Source organism: Enhydra lutris, unplaced genomic scaffold (genome assembly GCF_002288905.1).
Source record: "Enhydra lutris kenyoni isolate GAN:26980312 unplaced genomic scaffold, ASM228890v2 scaffoldscaffold9, whole genome shotgun sequence".
Lineage (NCBI taxonomy): Eukaryota > Metazoa > Chordata > Mammalia > Carnivora > Mustelidae > Enhydra > Enhydra lutris.
This window is the reverse complement of record NW_019154093.1, coordinates 76,405,798-76,429,431: the sequence shown is the minus strand read 5'-3', so window position 1 is coordinate 76,429,431 and position 23,634 is coordinate 76,405,798. Positions and strand designations below refer to the sequence as shown.

General features: G+C 53.0%; 1 protein-coding gene across 1 annotated transcript; it reads right to left on the bottom strand.

Annotated features, from left to right (window-relative positions):
* Window positions 1-223: 223 nt before the first annotated feature.
* LOC111143689 (Mov10 RISC complex RNA helicase) lies at window positions 224-23,041 on the bottom strand. The gene is made up of 20 exons (XM_022497516.1): window positions 22,678-23,041; window positions 9,764-9,967; window positions 9,300-9,535; window positions 8,855-9,113; window positions 7,875-8,009; window positions 7,062-7,230; window positions 5,985-6,139; window positions 5,538-5,714; window positions 5,278-5,425; window positions 4,696-4,854; window positions 4,328-4,431; window positions 4,049-4,146; window positions 3,735-3,951; window positions 2,889-3,006; window positions 2,489-2,680; window positions 2,155-2,229; window positions 1,199-1,324; window positions 1,029-1,117; window positions 640-761; window positions 224-564 (listed from the first exon to the last, which is right to left on the bottom strand). Exons 1-20 carry the CDS (start codon window positions 22,812-22,814, stop codon window positions 473-475), a joined length of 3,012 nt encoding a protein of 1,003 aa, XP_022353224.1. The 5' UTR covers window positions 22,815-23,041; the 3' UTR covers window positions 224-472.
* Window positions 23,042-23,634: the final 593 nt, after the last annotated feature.

The following is a 23,634-nucleotide window of genomic DNA, read 5'->3' as shown; positions in this document are numbered from 1 at the left end:
GGGGAGTGGTCTGGAGCAGGGGCTAAACTTAGAAGCTTGTGGGTGGCTTCCTTGCCACCTCCCACTGGGTTTCCTCCCCCTGGACCTGGGGGCTGGGTTCCTCTCTGGCGTGGAGGGGTAAGGCCCAGGGCAGGGTGACAGTCCCATCCTCCCCTCTGGGGTCCGCTTGGGAGCTCAGGAAGGCCACAAGGCCAGAGGTGCCAGGCTGAGGAGACAAGGAGGCTTTTGCATAGAACAAGATTTTTGTTTTCAGTTTTTCTTCCTCCCCCTTCCCCCAATTGTTAGCAGCTTGATGTGTCATTCTCCCCAGCGGGGGAGGGGGTGGAATGGCACGGACTGTAAACTCCCTCCCCCAGCCTTCCTGTCCTGCAGAGGGGCAGCTTGGCTGGGCTCTGGTTCAGGCTGGGTTCTGGTTCAGGGTCGGGTGGGCGGTTAAGGCTTGGCTGGTGTGAGAAGGCTGTCTCCTGTGTCTTCAGAGCTCATTCCTCCACTCTGGCTCTACTTGCAGGGACAGGCCATCTTCTCCCTCCCGCTCCTGGGGGAGGTAGTCGTGACTTTGGGGCCCTAGAAAGAAAAAGAGGTGAGCCTGTCTTCCTTAGCTCCTCCCCTTGTGCTGTCCCCTACCTGGCCCCGCCATACCTGAGATAGAGGACCTGAGCTTGCTCAGGCCTTGGAGCAAGTTCTGTCCCTGCTGCAGGTCCAGTTTGGCAGGGAATGGGCAGCCGGTGTACCCCCCGTTTTCTTTACAGAACTCCAGGAATCTGTGGGGTACAGGGACATTCACACACACACAGCTGTGCAGGCCTGGCCGAGGCGCAGCTTGGTCCTACTACACTGGCCTGTGCCTCTGGGTGAGCAGCTTATCCTCAGTGAGGCAACTTAAAGGGGGCTACTGAGGACCACTAGATGAACCCACTGAATAGACCTGAGGATTAACTGAGCCACAAGGAGGTGCTTAATATAGCTGCACCTGCCCCAGGCTCGGGGTGGTGGCTCCCGAGAGGGATTATGGGGGCGCCAATGCTCACACTTTCCAGTCAGGGTCATGGCCCAGGAGGAGCGGGTTGCCCACCACGATGAGCAAAGCCTTGGCCCGGGTCACAGCCACGTTGAACCTCTGGAAGGAAGGAGTGCTAGGGTCAGAGGAGGGAAGGACCTGAAGGAAGGAATCGCTCACACCAGCCACCAGCCCTCAAACCTTGGGGTTCTTAAGGAAACCGAGGTTGAAGTCCAGATCCAGCTGCACAAAGCTCTGGCTGCTCCGCACGGTGGAGATGAGGATGACGCTGCGTTCTTGGCCTTGGAACTCTTCCACGGAGCCCACCTGGAGGGTGAGAGACAGGGCCTGCAACCTGGGGCTCGCAGGGGAAATCGAGGGCCACGCCCCCTCCTCGGGGAGCCTGAGCACCAAGGCGAGTGCAGAGACCTCCTGGGCATTTGTCACAGTGGAGGGACTGAGCAGGAAAGAGGGCATGAGGATTGCCCTGGAAGCTGAAACCTGAAAGGGGAGTCCAGGTAAAGGGGTGCAGGCTAGAAAGGGTTCTCAGCCAAGAAACAGAGCTGCAAGGACTTGGTAACCCAGAACAGTGGTTTTCAAACTTCCTGAAAAACAATCGCTAAGTACTTATAGACAAACTGGAGGCCTTTAAACCTTCAAGCACCGGTTTTCCATCCTGGCCATGTGCTAGATCACCTGAGGAGCCATAAAAAAATGGCCCTGCCCTGGCTCTGTCCCCAGAGAGCCATGCCAGCAGACCAGGTGTGGCTCTGGCCCCGGCTGCTAAAAGCTTTCTAGGTGATTCTTATCCGCAGCCAGGGGCAAGGACCGTCACCTGAAGAGTCAAGGTGCAGACTCACTCATAGGGTGGGAATGGTGAGCGGGGCACACCACCACGTGACAGGGCAGGCAAGCTGGGAGTTGGGACTTGAACCTCAGGGCAGAGGCCTCAGACAGCCAGCCTACAGCTAAGAATCAAGAATCTGCTGGGGTGCTTCTTGGTCCCAGCCCAGGACGACAAGCCAACAAGCTGGGATCTGCAGGAGTGAGGGCCAGGGTGAGCCCCCTTGGGTCTCAGGCAGTTAGGGTGGGGCGCCTGGGGAAGTCTCTGGAAGCGGAGGGAAGTGTGGGGAGGGTGAAACAGTGTTGAGTGTCACCTTCAAGTCTTTGATGTCATCCAGTCCCCGAAGCTCCTTGTCAAGTCTGGTGATGCAATGACGGATTTTTTCCACCTGGAAGATGGGGACAGGTGCCTTTCTTTCATGCCATTACCCCAGTGCAACAGGGAGCCAGGCAGGAGGCCAGGGAGCTGAGGGAGGGGGGGCAAAGAGGGAGGGACAGCTGACAGCTGAGCTCTTCTGAGCTCAGCAGAGGCCTGAGCTCCTGGAATCTCCATCTAGTGGTCTGGCTATGGAGGAGGTAGGGTCTAGTTGCCGGGGCGGGGGTGGGGGGCGGAGGTGTCACACCCTCAACAGGAACTGAGGGCCTGACCTGCTTCCGATAGGGAGAGATGACGCCCACACTTCGGGGGCTCAGGCGGGCTTTGCCCTTCTTGGAGGAGGGGGCCAGGAGCAGCTTCAGGTAGGAGGTCACTGTGGCAGCCTCTTCTGGATTGAAGAAGGATGGACTGTTGCCCTCACGCTCGTCCTTGCCCATTACGCCGTGAAAGATGATGGGAAAGCCCTGGATAAGGGTCAGGGGAAACCTTCAGCCAGACCACCTGTGTCCCTTCTCTCCCAGCCCCACACCCACCTAGGGAATGTGGGATACCGGGCCAAGGGGACAAAGCCTGTGACTTTTGCTCAGACCCACCTCCTACCTTGTACCTTCAGTATAAGGGAAGCTAGGATACAGGGGCGGCAGCCTGAGCCCCTGCCCTGTTCAGCCTCACCTGTTGAGGCAAACCCTCCCAGCGGCAGAAGCGCTCTCGGTCCACAACGTCAGCACAGGCCTGCAGCTCTCCTTCATAATAGAGTTGGTTAGGAATGTCCAGTATGGTGGGGTGGGACCTGGGGGGCAGGAGGAGGAAGATTACTTCCACCCCACCTTTGGGGTCCCCCCACGGCATCCCCTTGCCGCCCACCCTCTGTGGACGGCAGACTTGCGGGACTACAGTGTGCGGCTGGACACTGGTGCTAGTCAGAGAGCATCTGGTCCATGGATTTCACGGGCCAGTCAAATTTAAAAGGAAACTACAAGAAAGGGGGAACCCATCCTCAGGTTTCCATTTTGTCAAGGAAGGACAGTACAAAACCAATTTTCATCTACTACTGCCATGATTTGATGAAATAACGTGTTAACCCTAAAAGAAAGAATAACACAACAGCTACCGCTGGGTGAATGCTCAGTGGGACTTAGCGAGGAACTAAGAGCTCAGAAATTCATCTGAGCATTTTAGGTACATGAACTCCTCGACTAAATCAGGTACAGCTCTTTAATCTGAATAACGATTAGGTTTATTTGAAAAGCCACACTGTCCGGATTTTCCTGATTTCCCCTCAGACTGCCGGGAGACCAGACAAACCCCCCAATACATGGATAAGCAAACTGCTCTAGAGTGAAGCCACTTGCGAGGTCAGCCCGTGAGCAGCAGTGATGGGGCTAGAACGGAGGTCATGGGATGCCCATGGCCCACCCCCAAGCTCTGAGCAGCGTGCCGGTAGGAGGGAGCCCTGGGCAGGGACTGTGCGGAGCGGGTGAAGGCGCAGACTGGCAGGCACGGTGAGGGGCAGGGTACCTGTAGTTGCGCAGCAGCTTGGTTATGAACTGGGGGTCATAGCCACTGGAGCCCTTCTTGTATAGGGTGTTGTAGGTCAGCAGCCGCTCCAGCAGGGAGTAGCCCAGCCCATGCTTCTGGGTCAGCGGGGAGCGCAGCACAGGCCCCAGCTGCCTAGGGTCTCCTGCCAGCACCAGCTGCCCTCCCGGATTGTCTGTTTCCTTGACTTCCATCAGCCCTGAGAGGCGGGGTGTCGTGGGGACAAAGTTAAGCAGTGGGACCACCCCCAACCCCATGCAGCATGGTTCACACGCAGCCCGCCCTGAACCCCTCACCTGCTATGGCCACCAGACTCTCAGGCTCCATGGAGTGGCCGGCCTCGTCGATGAAGATGTGTGTGAAGTGATCGATGGGAAACTGAGCTGAGACCAGCCTGGGAAGCATCAAGCAGACCAGGGGTCACATCCAGGCACCTGACCACCAAACCGAATGCCCACCCAGGCCGGCCTCTCGCCCCGCTGCCAGGCACCGTTCTTCCCCAGCCTCCTTCCTTAACACACACGATACACACACACACACACACACACACACACACACACACACACACTTCCCACCTGCTGGCCGTGATGAGCGTGGTAATCAAGACTCGATATTCCTGTAGCTTCTTCTTGGCGGGAAACACATAATCCCCCTTCGTTGGATCCCAGTTACAGCAGGGCTGTAGGGTGCGAAGGTACGGGGGAAATCAGCCAACTCTGCCCGTCCTCACCCTCATGCTGGCTCTGGGTCTCCTAGGCCATTTTATTCAGCCCCTCACTTCCCACACAGGGAAACGGAAGGCCCAAGAGTGGTCCCGACCCACCCAAGCTCCCACAGCAAGTATCAGAATCCAGGTAACCTCATTTCCTGGCCCCAGCATCCACCCTGAGCCATACCTAGCTAGCACTTGCCGTCCCTCAGCCCAGCACACATCTCCAGGTACCTTGATGTCCTCGGGCACCATGCGGATGTCCCTGCTGGGGGCCAGGAGGCGGTAGATGGAGCTGGGCAGGTGGACCCGGAGCCGCTGACAGAGGAGATCAGCCCCTGAGTTGGATGGAGCGCAGGCCAGGATGTGGGCTTTGGGCAAGTGTTTCACCACCTGGGGTTGGGAGAAGCACAGTGTGGGAAGCAGCCTCTTTGGCTCCAGAGGGAGGAGTAGTGGAGGGACCTGGTTGTGACTCATGTTGACATGGCGTGGCATTTATGTCCCAGACCTGAGGGAAGCAGTGACCCAAAAGCCAAGTTCTGACCCCTTCCTCCCCACCCCCCCCCCCCATCAAGCCCAAACCCGCACTTTACTGCTGGAAACCTAGTGTAGTGAATATTCGAGTGTATAACGGCCAAAAAGTGACTGGTGACTCCGAGTCATGTGGAACCCCCTTGCCCAACAATGCTCAGCGGCCACACTGAGTCTTGATGCCAGCCAGGGGGTGATCAGGGAGCTGGAAGCACCCAGAATCTGAGAGCTGCTCGGTCCCTGGGGGACTTCAGTGTAGGCCCTGGGTCTCTGGTCAGGCCCCACCTGCTTGATGGCTTCCACTAGGGTGACAGTCTTGCCAGTGCCTGGAGGCCCAAAGATGATGTAGGGGGCTGGACGGGTAGTGCCCATGACAATGTACTTCAGGGCCTGCAGCTGCTCAGGGTTCGACTCCAGACTGCGGTCATACAGCCTGGCAGAAGGGCCGGAAACAGGATGTCAGCTGGTGTCCCAGAGGCCTCCCCGATTCCATCCCCAATGCCCCACACTCCAAGTGGCCCCAGAGCACCCCTGCCCAGTCTCACTTGAGCTTCACATCTGAGGGCAGCAGTGGGACCCCACGGGAGGCCGTGGGAAAGAGCATGGGCCACAGCGGCCAGCGCCCCGTGAGCTCCAGGGCGCGGTGCTGCACGCGCAGAGGCTGGCGGTTGAAGGTGAAGTTCACCTTGAAGGTCAGCCCATCCACAAAGCGGCTGAGGAGGCTTTGGGAAAGGAGGGGGGGAAAGAGCTCTGGTTAGGGGCCAGGACGCTCTGCATCTATCCTGATTCCATTCCCACTTTTCAAAATAGCCATATGGAAACCGCCCCCCACCCCACAAGGAGAAGCTGCTATTGAGGCATCTCAGGGCTACCCCTGAAGAAAAGCTCTGTCCCCGGGGTCCCACTCATTTCAGGGAAAAACACAGCTGCTGCTCTGGCCTAAGAATTATCTATAGACACTTCTAGCATCTCAAGGGTCCCCCAATACCCACCTCGTGGAAAAGCTCAGCTTGACACGGTCCAATTCCACCTTATGGACAAAGCCCTTATAGGTGACCGGGTTTTCCTGATGGGTCTCAGAAGACAGAATTGCAAACAGGTGGTCACCCCGCAGCACTGAGGGGCGGCTCTCGGTCACCCCGGGAACCTGTGGGGGGGGGTGGACACAGGCAAGCTTCTATCCCAGGGATGGCTACTAGAGGGCCCAACCGCCCAGCTCTCCAGACCTCCTCTGAGAGCCAAGGATCTGAGGTGGTGGTGTCCTTCTACCCCAAGACTCTTCCACCTGCCATGGCAGAAGTTTGGGGATGGGCAAGAAGACAAGTCTTCCCAAAATGCAGAGAGACTGAGCCCAGCAGTCCTTTTACCATTTCAGGACTTGAGAGCCAGATTCCCAGCCCATCTGTTTGCCCTCTCAGCCAGCTCAGATCCTGCTCTGCCCTTGAAATCTTGCTCAAAACTCAGCTCCATGAGGCGCCTGGGTGGCTCAGTGGGTTAAAGTCTCTGCCTTCGGCTCAGGTCATGATCTCGGGGTCCTGGGATCGAGCCCCGCATCGGGCTCTCTGCTTGGCAGGGAGCCTGCTTCCTCCTCTCTCTGCCTGCCTCTCTGCCTACTTGTGATCTCTGTCTGTCAAATAAATAAATAAAATCTAAAACAAACAAAACCTGCAACAACTCAGCTCCTGCAGGAATCTTCCCTGATCATCCCAGCCCCCCTGCCTCTCTCAGCAGGTGTCCTCCTTGGCACCTGCGTGCAGCACCCAATGCTCATGCGTTACTCTGGGCTTATGTGTACAATGCTTGACATCTGAGAGCCGGACAGGGATATAAGAATTATCTAGCCCAGCTCTGTACTTTTTAGCTAAGGGAACTAAGGCCCAGAGAGAGCAAGAGACTTGCCCAAGGCCACATAGCTAGTGGTAGCCACATGTGGACGAAAACCCAGTCCCGCCCTCCCCACCGCCCTGCTCTAACAAGACACCATCAGGGACACAGAACAGTGCTCTCTCCTGAGCCTATGGGCTGGCTGACGCAAGTCCACCCACCCCGCACCAGCCCCGAGCCCCGACCTCCAGGGTGAGCAGCCTTGGGTTCTGGTCCGCGGGGTCCCACGTCATGGGCACCGACTCCAGATCATAGTGCCGGATGTCATGTTCCATCTGTAGCTCCTCTAGGTGCAGCAGAAGCCGGAGCTTCACCTCATAGTTCCTCCACTGCAGGCCTGTCTCCAGCTGGGCCCTAGCAGTGCCGGGGGAGTGGGGGGCGGCACGGAGGTGAGAACAGGATGGGTCAGGCCACCCCCATGCCCAGGAGCCGCCGCCCTCTCCCATCCAAGGCTCTGGGGCTCTGAAAGCACCAGGAATCAGAAGACTAGAAGGGCAGAGAAGCAGCTGGAAGCTCAGAAGCCTTGGTGCACAGAGCCCTGGCTCTACTCCTTCCTTCTAACGCCCCTGCCCCCTACTTCAGACCTGCCTTGGCATCCACACCATGGATGCTATGGGCTGGAACATTCTCCCGCCAAGATGCTCCTGTGATGTACACCCTCGCCTCATTCAAATGTCGTTTTCTGCTCCAATACCACCTTCTCAAAAGAGGCCAGCACTAACTGCCCTTCACAAGACCGCACACACCATCCCTTTATCTGAAATTGTAGTTTCACTTGCGTTCTTCAGAGCACCTGGCACTACCTGAAACTGTACGATAGATGCTCATTTTCCCCCACTGCCATGGGCAAGGCCCTCATCACCTTGAACAGTGCCTGGCTCGTGCTGCGTGCTCAGTACAGAAACGAAGGAATGGAGCACAGGAGGCTGGGGACAGAGCTGTGGGGCAGAGGGGAGAGACTGGAAGGCAGCACGAGGGGGCAGAAGGGTGGCTCTTACTTTATCTCAGCGATCTCCTTTGGGGCAGTGAAGACACTTGTCCCCTGAAGAAGGATGGGGAGTAGCTGCCGGAGGCGAGGGGGTGGGTAGTACGTGCCCAGCGCCATACTCAGCTCCAGGTCATAGCCCTTAGCGCTGCAAATGGGGGGAAGCAGAGTGACCACAAGTCCGAGATCTCACCCCTTCAGAGTGGTGGAGACAACCCCTCCCCAGAAAATGCAAGAAACCCTTCTAGAAAACTGCTGCTGAAGGGGTCAGCAGCTTTTGCCCCAAGAGGCAGAACTTACTACCCCATGAGGCTGAGCATCCCAAGGCTGGACCATTCTTTTTTGGGAAAGAACCATACTTGGAAACATTCAAAAAACACATGTGGGCGGGGGGGGCGCCTAGGTGGCTCAGTGGGTTAAGCCTCTGCCTTTGGCTGAGGTTTTGATCTCAGGGTCCTGGGATTGAGCCCCGCATTGGGCTCTTTGCTCAGCAGGGAGCCGGCTTCCCTGTCTCTCTCTGCCTGCCTCTCTGCCTACTAGTGATCTCTTTCTCTGTCAAATGAATAAATAAGATCTTTAGAAATAAAGAAAGGAAGAAAGAAAGAACAGGCACAGGTTCCTTTGCGGGTGAAGTGTTCTAAAACGGATCATGCTGTTAGTGGCCCGTATCTGTGAATATACTGAGAACCTAAACTGTGTACTTTAAATGGGTGAATTGCACAGTATGTGAATTATCTCCACAAAGCTACAAAAGGGAGAGAGAGAGGTCTACCACAGGCTGCCCGACAATCGAGCATGCGACTGAAAATGCTTAGCGTTTTTCCAGGGTCACCTGCAACTTTCTTCCCTGACAGAAAAGGCCTCTGAGGCCCAGAGGAGTTACAAACTCACTTGGGAAAGGGGCCCTGGCTCGGGCTCTGGGCTCTTCCCACGGGCCCCCACTGTTGTGCTGGGTACTGCAGCCCGGATTGGGTTGGAGGGGAAAGGTGTTACCGATCAGGTCTCTCTCCTTCCTCTATCCGGCTGGTCACTACAGGGTTTCCAGTGATCCGGGTCCGCTTGAAGGGAGTCGTGGGCTTCAACTGCGCAGCCAGGGGACTGTGGGCAACAGCGGCCAAGAATCGGGCGATGTAGAAGGTACCAGCTCCTTCTGAACCCGGCTCCCCAGGGCCCAGCAGCTCCCAGAGCACTGTGGCCGGGAAGTAGCCCACAAAGCTGGTCTTGCAATGGACATGGAGCTCGTAGCACTCGCCTGAAGGAGGACAGCAGAGTGAGAGGGGACAGGGAAGGGACACTCCCCCAGCAGCTACAGCCCAGGGCAGGAACCATCCCCTTCCCCTCACCCAAGGGACAACAAGAGCGTGTTTCCCGAGGCACTAACTCTTCCCACGGCAAGTCCCTGTTCACCAAAGGCTTTTTCCTGTGGAAACCCACTCACCAGGGCCCAGTGGGCAGGGCAGCTCTTGTTCTCCATTGTAGAAGGCAAACTGGGGGGTCCGGCAGAGTGGGAAGAGGTGAGTGAGGGTGACAGGCTGAGTTCCTCCATTCCGAAGCCTCAGGGTCAGCACCTCCTTGCGGTTCAAATCCAGGTGGATAAGGAGCTGCCCGTCTCGGGCTTCATGGGGCCCCTGGACTTCCACGTCCACCCCATGTTTCCCGTGAAGATACTCAGCCCTGGGGAGAGTGGGAGTTAAGGCGGGGCTGGGACAGGAAGGGCCTAGAACAGGGGAGGCTGGCAAAGTACCAGCTCAGCTCAGGAACCCCACCGCCTCTCCCCCAGACGAGCTTGCTCCTTCCCCACCCTTCCCCCACTCCTTGAAGGAGGGCACCTTACCCCAACCTGAGGCTACCAACTCTTCCCTCAGCCAGATGGATACCCCCCCCCAACCCATACCAACACACCTGTCATAGAAAATCTTGGCTAGCAGTGACTTGTGGTGTTTGCTGATGTCTGACCCTAGCTTCACTCTCCTCTTTTCTGGGAACCACACGTTGGCCCAGCGGTCGAGACTGAAGAACCTGACCCGAGTCTTGGTGACGTAGGCCAGATTTGCAATCTTCATTCCATACAGCATGGAGGAGAAGCCAGGGGCAGGGGTCCCAAAGCTGCCGGAAGCAGAGGAGACTGGGAAGTGAGGGAAGGCAGGGGAGCTTGGTGGGGAGGGCAGAAGGGGACCGTGTCTGCGGGTTGCTCTATGTGGGACATACCAGCATGGCGGCGGAACAGGACAGGACCCAGGGACAGAGACTCAGGCCGGGGGGTACATAGGAATTTTTAATGTTCTTAGGGAATTCAGTAGGCTTCCCAAGACAAAATATGATTGTTTAAGACAGCAGGTTGTAGACAATGCATTTCTGAGGAGGGAAGCCCAGTGCTGGGCTAGTGATTTGGAGGGCTAAAGGAAGAGAAAGAAAGAAATGAAGATTTTTGTGGGGGAGAGGGGAGGGGGATTATTTGGGACAGAAAAAAAGATAGCAGTGACCCAGCGGAAAGAGCTGGGGCTAAGGGGAAGCCAACTGAGAGGATTCAGAGGGGTGGACCTGGGGTCCTGCCTGACGGTGGAGGAGGGGAGAGAGGGGTCAGAGAGCACAGATGTCCAGGGTGTGTGGGCAAGGTGGCTGATCAGACAGCAGTTTCCACCCGAAGTCAAAGGGTGCAGGTGGAACCCAAGCAGGAAGGGAAAGGATCCTTCTCCAGAGATCAAAGAGCTTGGTTTTGTGCCTAGAGAAGGTGAAGACAGGGAAAACTGGTCAGAAGGACAACAACTTCAAGGTTTAGTGCCTGGAATTCAGTTTAGTCAACACCTACAGAGACCTTTATGTGCCAGACCCTGCGCTAGGCCCTGGGGGTTCAAGGAGGCGAAAGACCCAGGCCCGCCTCGAGGAGCCCAGCACAGACTGAACACATGGATTCCGGCGCACTGCCGGGGGCGGGGGGGCACAGCCAAGGAGGGACACGGAGCTAGGCTGTCTGCAAAGGCTTCCCTGGGGACAGCGGTCTGAACCGAGTCCTGAAGAACGAATGGGTGTCAACCAGGCACAAGAGCTCGGAGTGCAAAGTGTGAGCCCAGGTGGAGGGTTATGTAAGGAGAGGTGCTGGGGGCCGCGGGCGGGGTGAACCTCCCACTTGGCCCCAGGCTGGGTCACCTCGGCCTACTTCACTTCTCAGAGTCTTGCTTTCCTCCCCTGTGAAACAGGGATAATGCCAAGTTCCCCAGTGGGGCTGCTACGAGAGACGGGAGCTGCGGTGTCCGTCTAGCCAGCGCCTGGCACATAAGGAGATCTCTGTAAGGTGTACACCGGTCAGCATTAGCATCACACACAGCCGGGAACACTACTGTGAGAAGGGCGGGGCGGGCGTGGTGGGAGGCAGCAGAGGTGGGCAGGACCAGGTCACGCAGGTTGGCATGCCAGGCCGGGGAGCCTGGACTTGACCCTAAAGACCCAGCAGCTCCTTTCCTTTCCTGGCAACCAGGAGCTGGTGGGGACGGGGCATCCCCACATGTGACATGTCCAAGATCTGGACCACTGACCACCCTCCCTCAGTGTGTTCTAGGGAACGAAAGCAAATGCTCGTTCCTAGGAACCACGGTAAGCCCTACTCAACTGGCAAGGCTAACGCAGCATGGTCCTTACTAGCGTGTAATGAGATCATTCATGGTCTGGACCATTCCCTGGTGCCCCCTGCCTGTCACTCTGCCCCTCTCCCTTCTCACCCCAAGCAAATGAGAGTGATACTATTCGGGAAACTTTCAATCAGCTCTGATTTGTTTTAAAAAGATAGTCAATCATTTCCAAAACATAACAGAAAATGCTCAGTAAGTGGTACCTACTATTATTAGTATTCGTATTAGTAGTAACAGTAGTACTAAGAGTAGCAGTGGTAGTAGGAGTAGTAACAACTTACTTGCAGCCCACAGCAGAGGCTACACTGTGGTTACAGAACCCCCGCGGGTGGTGGGTTTTAAGCAGGGGAGTGGCAAGGTCTTATGTGCATTTCAGATCACTCTGGCACCAGGACTGGTGGATTTGCTGGAGGATTTGCTGGAGGCAAGACTGAAGGCAGGGACACCAGTTAGAAAAAGGCCATTGCAACAGTCCAATTAAAAGATGACAAGGGCCTGCACGAGGTAGTGGTGAGGACAGAAGAGGAGCTCTGCAGGTTGGATAATGTATTTAGAATGGGAAATGAGCAGAAGTTGGTGACTGACAGGAGCGGGGAATGGAAGTGGGGAAGAGGGAGGCGTCCAGGACAGTACTCAAATCCATGCCTTGGTTTCCGGGCGCATTCCTGGGATAGGAGGGAAAGACAAGAGGAGGAGGAGGAGGACACTGGAGGGGCGACCATGACCTTTGGATTTGGACACGCTCAGTTCGAGATTCCTGGGGTCCAGAGGCAGCTGGCTGCAGGAGTCGGAAATCGAGAACTCAGGCCAAAACTAAGCCTGAGTCCAGACTAACACTCAGGAGATCCTCGGGGACCCAAGGAGGAGGAGAAAACTCCCTGAGAAAGGGAGGAGAATCAGCTGGAAGTCTACAGGCTCAAAGGCTGCCCAGAGGTCCAGTCACAAAGGGTCCAAAATCAGGAGTCACTGTCATTCCCCAGGGCCCCTTGATAAGTACCCCAGATCGAGCACAGACTCAAATGCCAGTGGACGCCAGCTATGGGCATCTTCCATACCTGACCCTCTCAGGCACCTGTACACTCCCCTTTCTGAGCCATGGGTGGAAGAAAGACTCACATGCCCCCTAACTCCACTTGAGGAAACAACAGTGCAGGTACCTAGAGATGCAGCGGGCTCTCAGCATAGTGCCGGGGAGCAAGCCGGGCTCCAAGGGGGCTGCGCAACCCCGAGAGCGCAGTCCTGTCTCAAAGTGGGGGCAGCTGCTTGCTGTCATGTTCGCTGTGGCCGGCAGGAAATGCAGCCAGATCTTCTGGCTTTTAAGAGAAACCCGAATCGCGGCGCCTGGGTGGCTCAGTCGGTTGGGCATCCGACTCCCGGTTTCGGCTCCGGTTATCATCTCCTGCTCTGGAGATGGAGTCCCCCCATGTCAGGCTGCCTGCTCAGCAGGCAGTCTGCTTCCCCTCTGTGCCCCCTCTCTCAAATAAATCAATCTTGAAAAAAGAGAGGGAGAAGCCCAAATCAAAATATGAATGTGAAGTCTCCTAGTTTTGGAAACTTCCGCATGGGCACAGGGCAGGAGGAACTCAACTTTGCAAGTTTTGCAACTTCTGCCCTGGGTACTACCCACCATCTCAGTATTTCTCAAATTACTCCCCAGCCCTATCACCACTCCCCAAATTCCCTTACCCCGGGGTCTAAGGCAAGAGTCAGAACAAAAACATTTTTTTTCCATCAGAAACTTAGTACATGCTTGTGGGGAAAAAAGTCCCTACTCTTGTACTCTTCATCTAGTCGCCCAGATTTCTAGGAAAAAAGATGAACACATCCATCCAACATGACCAGATGAAAAGATGTTCCAAAGGCAGAGAAATGCAAATTACAGTCAAACCGAGACACCATTTGACTCCTGTTAGACCGACAAAAGTGGAAAATCATCAGAGCATGTGAAGTGGGCTCTCTCACATACTACTGACAGAAAGGGGAAGTCCGACCACCTTTTGGGGAACAATCTGGAACGTCTCCGAACATGTGAAATACAGGTCTCCTTTAACCAAGGAACCGCTTTCCTGGGACGGTACCCCATAGAAAGAAAAGTGCCTGTGTGTAAGGATCTGATTTGGGGCACGGGGGTGGCTCAGTCCTTGAGTGTCTGCCTTCGGTTCAGGTCATGATCCCAGGATCCTGGGATCGAGTCCAGCATTGGGCTTCCTGCTCAGCGGGAAGCCCGCTTCTCCCTCTCCCACTCCCTCTTCTTGTGTTCCCTCTCTTGGTGTGTCTCTCTGTCAAATAAATAATTTTTAAAAGTCCTAAAAAAAAAAAAAAAAAAAAAAAGGATCTGATCTGACAATACTTAGCAAACGGCTGAATAAACTGCCAACGCCCACACACGGGAAGCTAGGCGGCGGTGAAAAAGAACCACACCCACCCAGATGCCTAAAATTTAAAAGGCCGACAACACCAAATGTGGGTGAGGATACAGACACACCAGCACACTCCTGCATTGTCAGCTGGAGTAGAAACTGGTGTAATCACTTTGGAAAAAGGCGCCGTTTCGTGTCAAACTAAACATAGGATGCCATGTTCTTATTTTTAACAAAGAGAATATCACATGTGCAATAAAAATTCCATTAATAAAACCCAGTATAGACCTCGCACTAGTATTTATCCAATAAGTGGGTGGGAGAAGTGGGTGCAAGGATTAGCAAGTAAATTTAGACTACTTTTGTTTTGTTTTGTTTTTTGAAGATTTTATTTATTTATTTGACAGAGAGTGAGAGAGGCAACACAAGCAGGGGGAGTGGGAAAGGGAGAAGCAGGCTTCCTGCTGAGCAGAGAGGCCGATGTGGGGCTCGATTCCAGAATCCTGGGATGGTGACCTGAGTTGAAGGTAGACACTTAACCTCAGAGCCAGCCAGGTACCCCCAGACTATGCTTTTATGAACAAAACAGATCACACTGCGAACACTGAACCATAGGCTGGCACAGAGCGCTGCTGGGCAGGAGCCTGGAGTGTTAGATGTCAGGTGGGACACATGGTCCAGACTTGGACATATATATAATTATATAATATTACATACCATTATAAATGTAATAAGTATGTAATTTACATACACCTTTACATATACTGTCCAAACTTGAACACACATATAATATATAAATATACTAGGGCGCCTGGGTGGCTCAATGGGTTAAAGCCTCTGCCTTCAGCTCAGGTCATGATCTCAGGATCCTGGGATTGAGCCTCTCATCGCATCGGGCTCTCTGCTTGGCAGGGAGCCTGCTTCCTCCTCTCTCTCTGCCTGCCTCTCTGCCTACTTGTGATCTCTGTCAAACAAATAAATAAAATCTTAAAAAAAACACTAATAAGTTCACATATAAATAAATATAACATATATAAATGGAGGCAGGGAGTAGAAAGGAAGTGAAATAAAATGCATGAAGACCAAGCCCCAGCCACTCTACTTTTAGAGGACTACGTACATTTGAAATTATTGTTATAAGCCAAAAGAGTAAATTATGTCTGACTTAAGCGATAAGACCTATTTATCAGTAACTTGCAGAAAGTTGAGAAATGGGCTCAGGAAACTGGCAGGAAGTAGGGAAGGATGAGCAGCCCGACCCTAGACAAGGTCACAACGGAGGATGAGTCCGGGAAACTTTGCTGCCAACCACCAAAAAAGAGGTCAAGCAGCTTGCCTAAGATTTAAAAACAACAATAAACACATTATCTACCCTGTGATCCAGCAAGTCTCCCAGGTATATCCCCAAGTGAAATGTACAACAATGTTCATAGCGATTTTATTCAACATGGCCCCAAACCCAAAGCAGGGTCCACGAACAGGAGAACAGAGGAACAAACTGTGATTTGTATTCAGACGCAGTATAGTACTCAGTGATAAAAAGCACACAGCACGGATGAATCTCAAAAACATGGCGCCGAGGGGAGCCAGGCTGGCTCAGCTGATAGAGCTCGCCACTCTTTAGCTTGAGGTCATGAGTTCGCACCCCATGGATGGGGTAGAGTTTACTTAAAACAAACAAAACATTATGCTGAGTGAAAGGTGGCTTTCACAGGTGTGCATACTTGGGGTGCCTCTTGGTTTCTGCTCAGGTCAGGATTTCAGGTTTCTGAGATGGGGGCGTGCTCAGCGGGCAGTCCACTGGGGATTCTCTCTCTCCCTCTGCCCCCCTTCTCAGATAAATAAATCTTTAAAAAAAACAAAACAACCCCCCCCAAAGTGGATACCTCTGGATTCCACTAAATGAAGTTCCAGACAAGAAAAACCAAAAAAAAAAAAAAAAAAAAATCAAGAGTGGTTTCCTTTGGGTGGGTAAGGGGGAGGACCCAACAGGAAAGACGGGGGAAACTTTGGGGGTGATGTCATATTCTGTGTCCTGACAGAAACCACACACGATGTATGGATTTGTTAAAACTCATAGAATGGTGCAATTAAAATGCGTCCATTTCACAGTCTGTAAGTTTCACTTAAATTTTGAACTCTTACAGTTAATAATCATCATGCTTAAGTCTTTGGGGTGAGGAGCACTGAAGTCTGTAACTTACGTAGAAATGCACTGAAGACACTAAGATGGACTGATGGGCAAGTGTGCAAAATACTAATTAAGAAATCATCGGGCTCTCTGCTCAGCAGGGAGCCTGCTTACTCCTCTCTCTCTGCCTGCCTCTCTGCCTGCTTATGATCTCTCTGTCAAATAAATAAATAAAATCTTTAAAAAAAAAAGGCAGCAAGAAATCTAGGTGAGGGTATCTGTGTGTTTGTTGTACAGTCATTTCAACTTTTCTTTATGTTTGAAGTTTGTCATTAATAAAATGTTGGGGAGGGGCGCCTGGGTGGCTCAGTTGTTAAGGACCTGCCTTCGGCTCAAGTCATGATCCCAGGGTCCTGAGATTGGGTCCCACATCAGGCTCCCTGCTTATTTTCAAAAAATAAAATAAAATAAAAATTAAATTAAATTAAATGTTGGGGAAAAAATTCCAATGATGATATTAGAGGTCTACACTAGATGATCAGGAAGGATTTCTGTGATGTATTGTTGAGTGAGAAAAGCAGAATATGGAAAATGCATACACCATGATCCTTTTTATTTATTTGTCTGTTTACTTTTTGAAGATTTTATTTACTTGACAGAGACAGATGCAGTGAGAAGCACAATACAAGAGAGAATGTTAGAGCAGAGGGGAGAGGGAGAAGCAGGCTCCCGGCTGAGAAGGGAGCCAGATGCGGGGCTTGATCCCAGCACCCTGGGATCATGACCTGAGTGGAAGGTAGCCGCTTAATGACTGAGCCTCCCAGGTGCCCCAGCATCACCCTTTTTAAATAAAACAACCCAAAGAACACCCTGGTTGATAACATGAGTTTTCCGAGCATGGGACAGAAAGTGGAAATGGAGGTGGGATGCTAATGTGGGGCGGGACCCACAATAAACAAGGACATATTATAATGATCCTGGGGGGGAGGGTGCAAACCGACAGAGGTGTGATGTAAGTATGGGTTCATAAAGAGATAAATGATGGGGTGGACACCCAAAGGATCAAAAAACTTCTGAACAACACAAACGTGTAACACAGAGCATTAAGGGCCCTCTCTCCCAAATACCAATTAAACTGCTTGATGTGTAATTTTTCTATATGTACTTTTTTATATAGACTTAAAAAAAAAAGATTTTATTTATTTCTTTGACAGAGAGAGCTCGTGCACAAGCACTGAGAGCAGCAGGCAGAGGGAGAGGCAGGCTCCCCGCTGAGCAGGAAGCCGGATGTGGGACCAGGCACCCCTAGTAGGCTCCACACCCAATGCTGGGTTTGAACTCACCACCCTGAGATCAACATCTGAGGTCAGGGGCACCTGGATGGCCCACTGGGTTAAGCATCTGCCTTCAACTCAGGTTATGATCCCAGGCCCTGGAATGGAGCCCCCAAATCAGGCTCCCCACTCAGCGGAGAGCCTGCTTCTCCCTCTATGCCTCCATCTGCTAATGCTCTCTGGCCTTCTCTCTCAAATAAGTAAAATCTTTCAAAAAAAAAAAAAAAAAAGATCTGAGATTAAGATTTGGACACTCCACCGACTGAGCCACTCAGGTATCCCAAAGACTTTTTAAGCACACAAGTTTTTCCTGTGTGCTGCACACATTCTCCTACAACAGACTTCTTTCACCACCACAGACGGACATCCTTCTTGGACATTCTACCAAGCTGCCTCGCTCATTCGGATGGCTGCAAAGAACAGCACGGTATGAATGCGGGTGGTGTGTTTCACTATTTGTCCAGTAATAGACAGCTAGGCACCTACAATTCCTGGCTATTTCAAATGTTTTAACAACCATCCATGCACAAAAACTCTTGTAGGAAGTTTATGGGACAAATGCCTTCGAAGTAGGTCTTCTGGGTCAAACAGAAGGACTCTTCACACCTTCAGAAAGTTCTGTCACATTGTCCTCTAAACGGGTTGTATAAACTTAATATTATCACTGACAAGTATTTGAGAATACCCTTTTCCCACGCCCTAATATCAGAAATCTTCAATCTTCTCAACTTTTAACAAACAAAAAAAAGTATCTTGCTTCAATCTGCATTTCCCCAGATCACTGACACAGTCGAGGACCTTTCCTTCCGTTGATTAGTCATTTGTGTTTCTTCCCCTAAACCAACAGGAGTTACCACCAAACACAAACAGGATCATGCCCCTCCCCCATGACTCCGCCATCTACAAGATGGCGTCAAACCTTTAAAGGCGGCGTACTTGGATCCTCTTCAGAACAAGGACACTGCACACACAAAACAACATCAACAACAGGAAACATTTTTACTGAACACTCCTGTTTGCCGTCTGAAGTCCCTGCACGCATTATCTCATTTAATCCTTACAACCAAGTACCGACTATTATCACCCCATTTTAGAGAAGACAATACCGAGGCACAGGTCCTCCTGTCAACCCTCCTGCACCGTACCTCGGCCATTCCCAACTATTTGGATCATTCTCCAGACTTCCCTGTCCCCATGGGCATCCTCAGTCTGTAATGCCCTGCCCTTGGGCCCTGTCATTTGTTTGGTGAACAATAACAAATCTTTTTAGATGCGGTGCAGGAAAAAGTGGCTAGAGGAATGGCATTTCAGAACAAAATATCAAAACTGGCAGTGATCTTAAAGGGACATCCAGTTCTGTGTTTTTACCAACTGTGAGTTGCAACTCTCATTAGTGGGTCAAGACCAGGATTTTTATAAAACTGAAGTAGAAAAGGACAAAAAAATAAAAATCAGAAGGAACAGGGAGTGAGGCTCTTTATTGTTTCAAGGACACACATTGTCCTGTGAAAGCGGAGTACCCCAGGCTCCAAAGTAAAAATGTATTCTTTCCTGCCGATACAGGTCTAACTACTCAGTTATTCTCTATGCAGGAAGTCAGAGGGATCTTTCTAAAACCGTGAATCCGTCAACTCCTACTTTGAAACTTTCTGTGCTTTCCTATTTCTGTTAGGATTAAAAGTAAGCAAACAAGGCCTCTCTGGCAGCTGGCAAGGTCCTGCCCCATGGAGCCCCTGCCTCCCTCTGGCCTCCGGTCATGGTCACTGAGTTCACTCTAAGGTCGTGAGGGTGCTACTCCCTCGGGGTCTGGAATGCTGTCCCCTTCCCCCTTGGCGTCCATGAACTCCCGTTTATCTTCCGAGATTAGGTTCCAACATCACTTTCTCCCAGAATCCTCTCATTCCTAGACCAGGTCAGGTCTCCGAGTTCCATAACTCCCATCGCGTCCTGGACCTTTTGTTCCAAATACTTATCATGACCATAATTAAATAAGGACGTTTCACGGCCGCCGCCTTCCTTAGGTTCCTTCTGTGCATCTACAGCCACTCGCACAGTTTTGCTTTGCTCACAGGAGGTATCCAGCCAAGATCTGTTGAAAAAAAGGACGAGTCCCCTGCCCAAGGCAAGAGCACTCTTCTCTGGAAACTTCTCTTGACACCCCCCCATTCCTCATTCCAGCTATCACTGGAGTAATGACAGCTACCACTTCCAGAGCCCACGTAACAGGCTATGCAAGGTAAAGGCTTTACCTAGGATAGCTCATTCTGGCCTCGCCCAAGCCCGAGAGAAGGACATACTTTTATGCACGTTCACAGGAAAATTTAGATAGCTGTTCAAAATCCAGTGCAAAACTCATAAGTGGCCCAGGAAAGATTTGAACTCCAGCTATCCATCTCAACTATCCCAGCCTCTGCAGTATTCTATGACGTTTGTCTCCACATCTGCCACGGCCCCCCGCCCACCAGACTAGGATCAGAGGCAGGAACCAAGGCAGAGTCTCATTAAACCTATCTGCTAAATAATGAACGATGGGAAAAGGCAGAAAGTTGGCTGCAGAGCATCACAACATCCTGAAATAACCCAGCTGGATGGGATGCACCCCTCCCAGCATAGGAAATCTCCCCTAGACCTCCTGATAGGGGGTGACTGGCTATGGTTCTCTGGCAGCCCACCCTCTCGAAGATCAACTCTAGATCCACTTGACTTACTAATTCAGTGACATCCTGCCAGGACTTACAGAGGGTCTACTCCCAGGTCTACCAGGGAGTAGATCCTGGTTCTTGGCTGGGGTCAGAGGGAAGGTGCCAATGTGACTAAAAGCCTGTGACAGTTTAGTTGGGGAGCCGGCCACAGACCAGTTCCAACACAACACAAGGGAGTGTACCGGGCTATATAACCTGGCTGTGAAGAATGAGCTCAGAGAGCAGCAGTGAATTCCCACTGGGAGGAAGAGGGCTGAAGTCACAGCATTCCAGCCTGGGTTTAAAGGATGCGCTAATAAAGATCTCTCTAATCTTAACAAATCTCCAGCCAGCAGTCATGGGGAGGTAGGGGGGCATGTTGAATGAACCTAGTTCTGCCTTCTGGAGGGGCAGGGAAGTATAATCCTCTCCACCAAGACTGTCTTCAAAATTCAAGGATTACTACCTTGTTCTCTCCAGTGTCTCTTTTCAAAAACATTTCTCCAGTTTTTAAGTATCTTTACACCCAACAGGAAGCTTGAACTCATGACCCTGAAATCAAGAGTGGCACGCTCTACCAACTTGCTAGCCAGGTGCCCCCCCCCTTTTTTCTTCTTTTAAACTAGGTCTCATGACAGAATATGAATAAACACAGAATCTTTTTCTCCTCCCCCTCGGAGAACTGCATGGGTGGTTCAGTGGTAGAATTCTCGCCTGCCCCTCCGAGAACTAAGACTACCTCTGGCCTTCAAAGCCAAGGCCAAAGCCAAGGTCAATGTCACCATCTCCAGCAAATTCCCTAATTACAGAGGATGGGAACCTATTTGCATAAGAAGATAGAAAATTCCCTAATAATGACAGGGGAGTGGTACCTTATTGGCATACAAAACAAATGCATATAGTAAAATTACTTCTGAAACCCCTTATATTCATCCGCAGCGCGCATTACTTTTGGTTTTCCATATACGCCATCAGACAGAGCCTGCGTTTCCCCAAGACTGGAACACACCGCCTACCTTTGGTTCAGAGCTGATAAAAGACTCTCTCCTAGACCCTACTTTAGTCAGGTTACTCTGAACCCCTTCTCCATTAGGCCTCAACCCTGTCCACCACCCCTTAATGTGTCCTCTTAGTAATCTCCCATCCACTGACACCCCCCCCCCCACCGCCCTGCGGCTGGCTATCAATTCCCAGCTGTCTTTGCTGGGTTGGGAGTAGAGCTCGCTCTCCCATACAATAACCCTAAAATAAAGCCTAAATAAAGCCTTCTCCCCTGGTCTACCAAGCATACAAAATAATACATTAACAAAGCCAGAAGAAATAGTTGACTTGTGTTCAGAGCCACACGGTACTTGTCTTTCATGAACACAGGTGAATTCAGAGATGTTAAGTGCTGATGTCTCGATAGTCACTGCTCTTTCCTTCCTTCTCTTCAGCAGGTTTCTTTTCTCTATTATATTTTTCTCCTTATTTGACCATTTATGATGGTATACGCTAGGCACGCATACTCCATGCCTATTACAGCCTGGTGCATTATTCCTCTCTCTGTCCCCCAGTGCCCAGCACAGGCTGAGGGCATAAACAGATCATAATCGCTGCCCCTTCCTCAGAGGTTGCTCGAGCCTGTTAATGTCCCTCTTAAAATGTGACACTCATTACTAAAAACAAACCAAACCCAGATATGATCTGGTCAATATGGAGAGTCACTACGTCCTCGCCCAACCCCAAACCACACTTCTATTAACACAGTGTAACAGTTCTTTGACTCTTTCAGCAGCCACACCGACCTTCTGGTCTGTTAAAACCCAGAGCCTTTTTCAGGAGGTCGGTTATGAAGCCGACATCCCCGCCGCCCTGTAGTTATTTGTGTAAGTCTTCACATTTATCCCTGTTAAATCGTGTCGTGGTTTTTCGGCCCAAGGCTGCAGCCTGTTGAAAGGTGTTTGGGAAGCACAATTCGGTGGTTTGCCAGAGAGAAGTGTCTGATTTTCACTTAGATGCTAACAGGAAAAGGGGACCAAACAGCCTGTAGCCACAGGGTGAGAAGGGCCTCCAGGAGGCTGGCCCTGGGTCTCCATGGAGAAGCCACAGGTGCTAATGGAGATTTGGTACGCACGTAGTTTGCGCCCTTTTCTTCTTTGCCGAGCTGCCCAAGATTCTCCCTCCGAACCCGGGTCTCCTCCGCTCCCCGGGATAGCTGACCCCCTCCGCAGCAGCCCCTCGGCAGCGCGGCGGGGGTCCCCGCAGAGCCCGCGCCAGAGCCGGCCGCCAGCCGCAGGCAGCTCCCTCCCGAGGTCCCGCGATGCCTGGGTCCCCCACTCCCTGCCGAGCTCCCCTCCCCCCACGCCTAGCGCCCCCCCCCCACCCCCGCGAGCGGCGCGTGAGCGCGGGACCCCGCTCCCAGCCCGGGGCCCGGGCCGCCGGGGGGCGCGGGCTGCGCGGGAGGCTCTGCGCGGGGACCGGGTGCAGGGGCCCGGCCGGGCAGAGCGGGCGGGCTTCGGGCGGCGCTGGCGGGGCGTGGGCACCGCGCGGGAGGGGAGGTCTGCGCCGCCCCGGGACCGGCTTGCGCCACTGGGGGAGCTGCGTCCCTCCGCGCCCCGGGGCGGGAAGGGTGGCCCCGCGGCGGGGGTCGTGGCGGCGAGCTGGGCCCGCGAATCTGCGCCGGGGAGTGGGCCGGCCCGTACCTGATCTTGAAATCCCAGTTATAAATGGTCCGCAGCCGCTCGCGATCTGTCTCCATGTCCAGTCCCCGATCGACTAGGAAACTCTCGAAGCACTGGCCCGTCTCCCGGAGCTGCCGGCAGCTGAACTTACTGGGCATCGCGGCGGCGGCTGCGGCCCAGGCAGGAGGGTCCGTGGAAATGAAACTGAAAGTCGCCGCCGCGGATGTAAGTTGGCGGCTCTGGGATGTGGGTGCAGCAGGGGGAAGCCCCCTAACTCTGACCCCTGGTCCTGCAAGCTCCCTTCGCCCCACCAGGCTTCCCTCCTCTGTTCTTTTCCTACCTGAGCCTTCCCTTCGGTCTATCCCCTCCCCCTCCTCCCATTAACTCTTTCCTAAGGAGTCTGACCCCTCCCTCAGGGCCCTCCCCTTACCCCAAGCTCCCTCCCCTGGCTTCTGGCCAGAATCCGAACGTGGCTACCGCCTGGGGCCCCCTGAGCCGCCCTGGAGGACTTTCGAGCCTCAGCTAGGGCTACTCCCACGCCCACCCCCCAGGGCCTCGGGACTTATTGAAAAGCAGGAGAGCAAAGGGCAGGGGCTGGGACCTGGGTTGGCTGCGACTGGACTGGGGCAGCTCATCCAGCACCTCCCCCAGACTGCTAGGGACAGAAACCAGCACGGAAGCGAGCGGCACGCCCCCCTCCCCCATTCTCCCTTCTCGGGCTTTTCAGACGCTGGGAGGAAGGCATAAGAGCCAGAGAAGTTCGAGGGAAAGAACCAAGTGTCTCTGAGATAAAGGTGTGTACGTGTGGGAGGGAGGGACAAGGGGCTCCGCCTGCACGAACAGTCATTACTTTTCTCAGCCACACAGGTTTCGTTTTAGTGTAAAGGCTGGTGATCCCTGCCCTTGAGCTACGTATTTGGGCACTTAATTGCATTCCAGTCTGTATTGCTCTTTAATTGTTACGAGGATATAAGCAAG

Excerpts from the sequence above, each read along its gene's own strand:
- LOC111143689 (XM_022497516.1), bottom strand. The coding sequence starts at position 22,814 with ATGCCCAGTAAGTTCAGCTGCCGGCAGCTCCGGGAGACGGGCCAGTGC. Across the intron at positions 4,855-5,277 it reads TAGTGGAAGCCATCAAGCAG|GTGGTGAAACACTTGCCCAA; the intron begins GTGGGGCCTGAC and ends TCCCAACCCCAG. Across the intron at positions 1,325-2,154 it reads ATGACATCAAAGACTTGAAG|GTGGGCTCCGTGGAAGAGTT; the intron begins GTGACACTCAAC and ends CTCACCCTCCAG.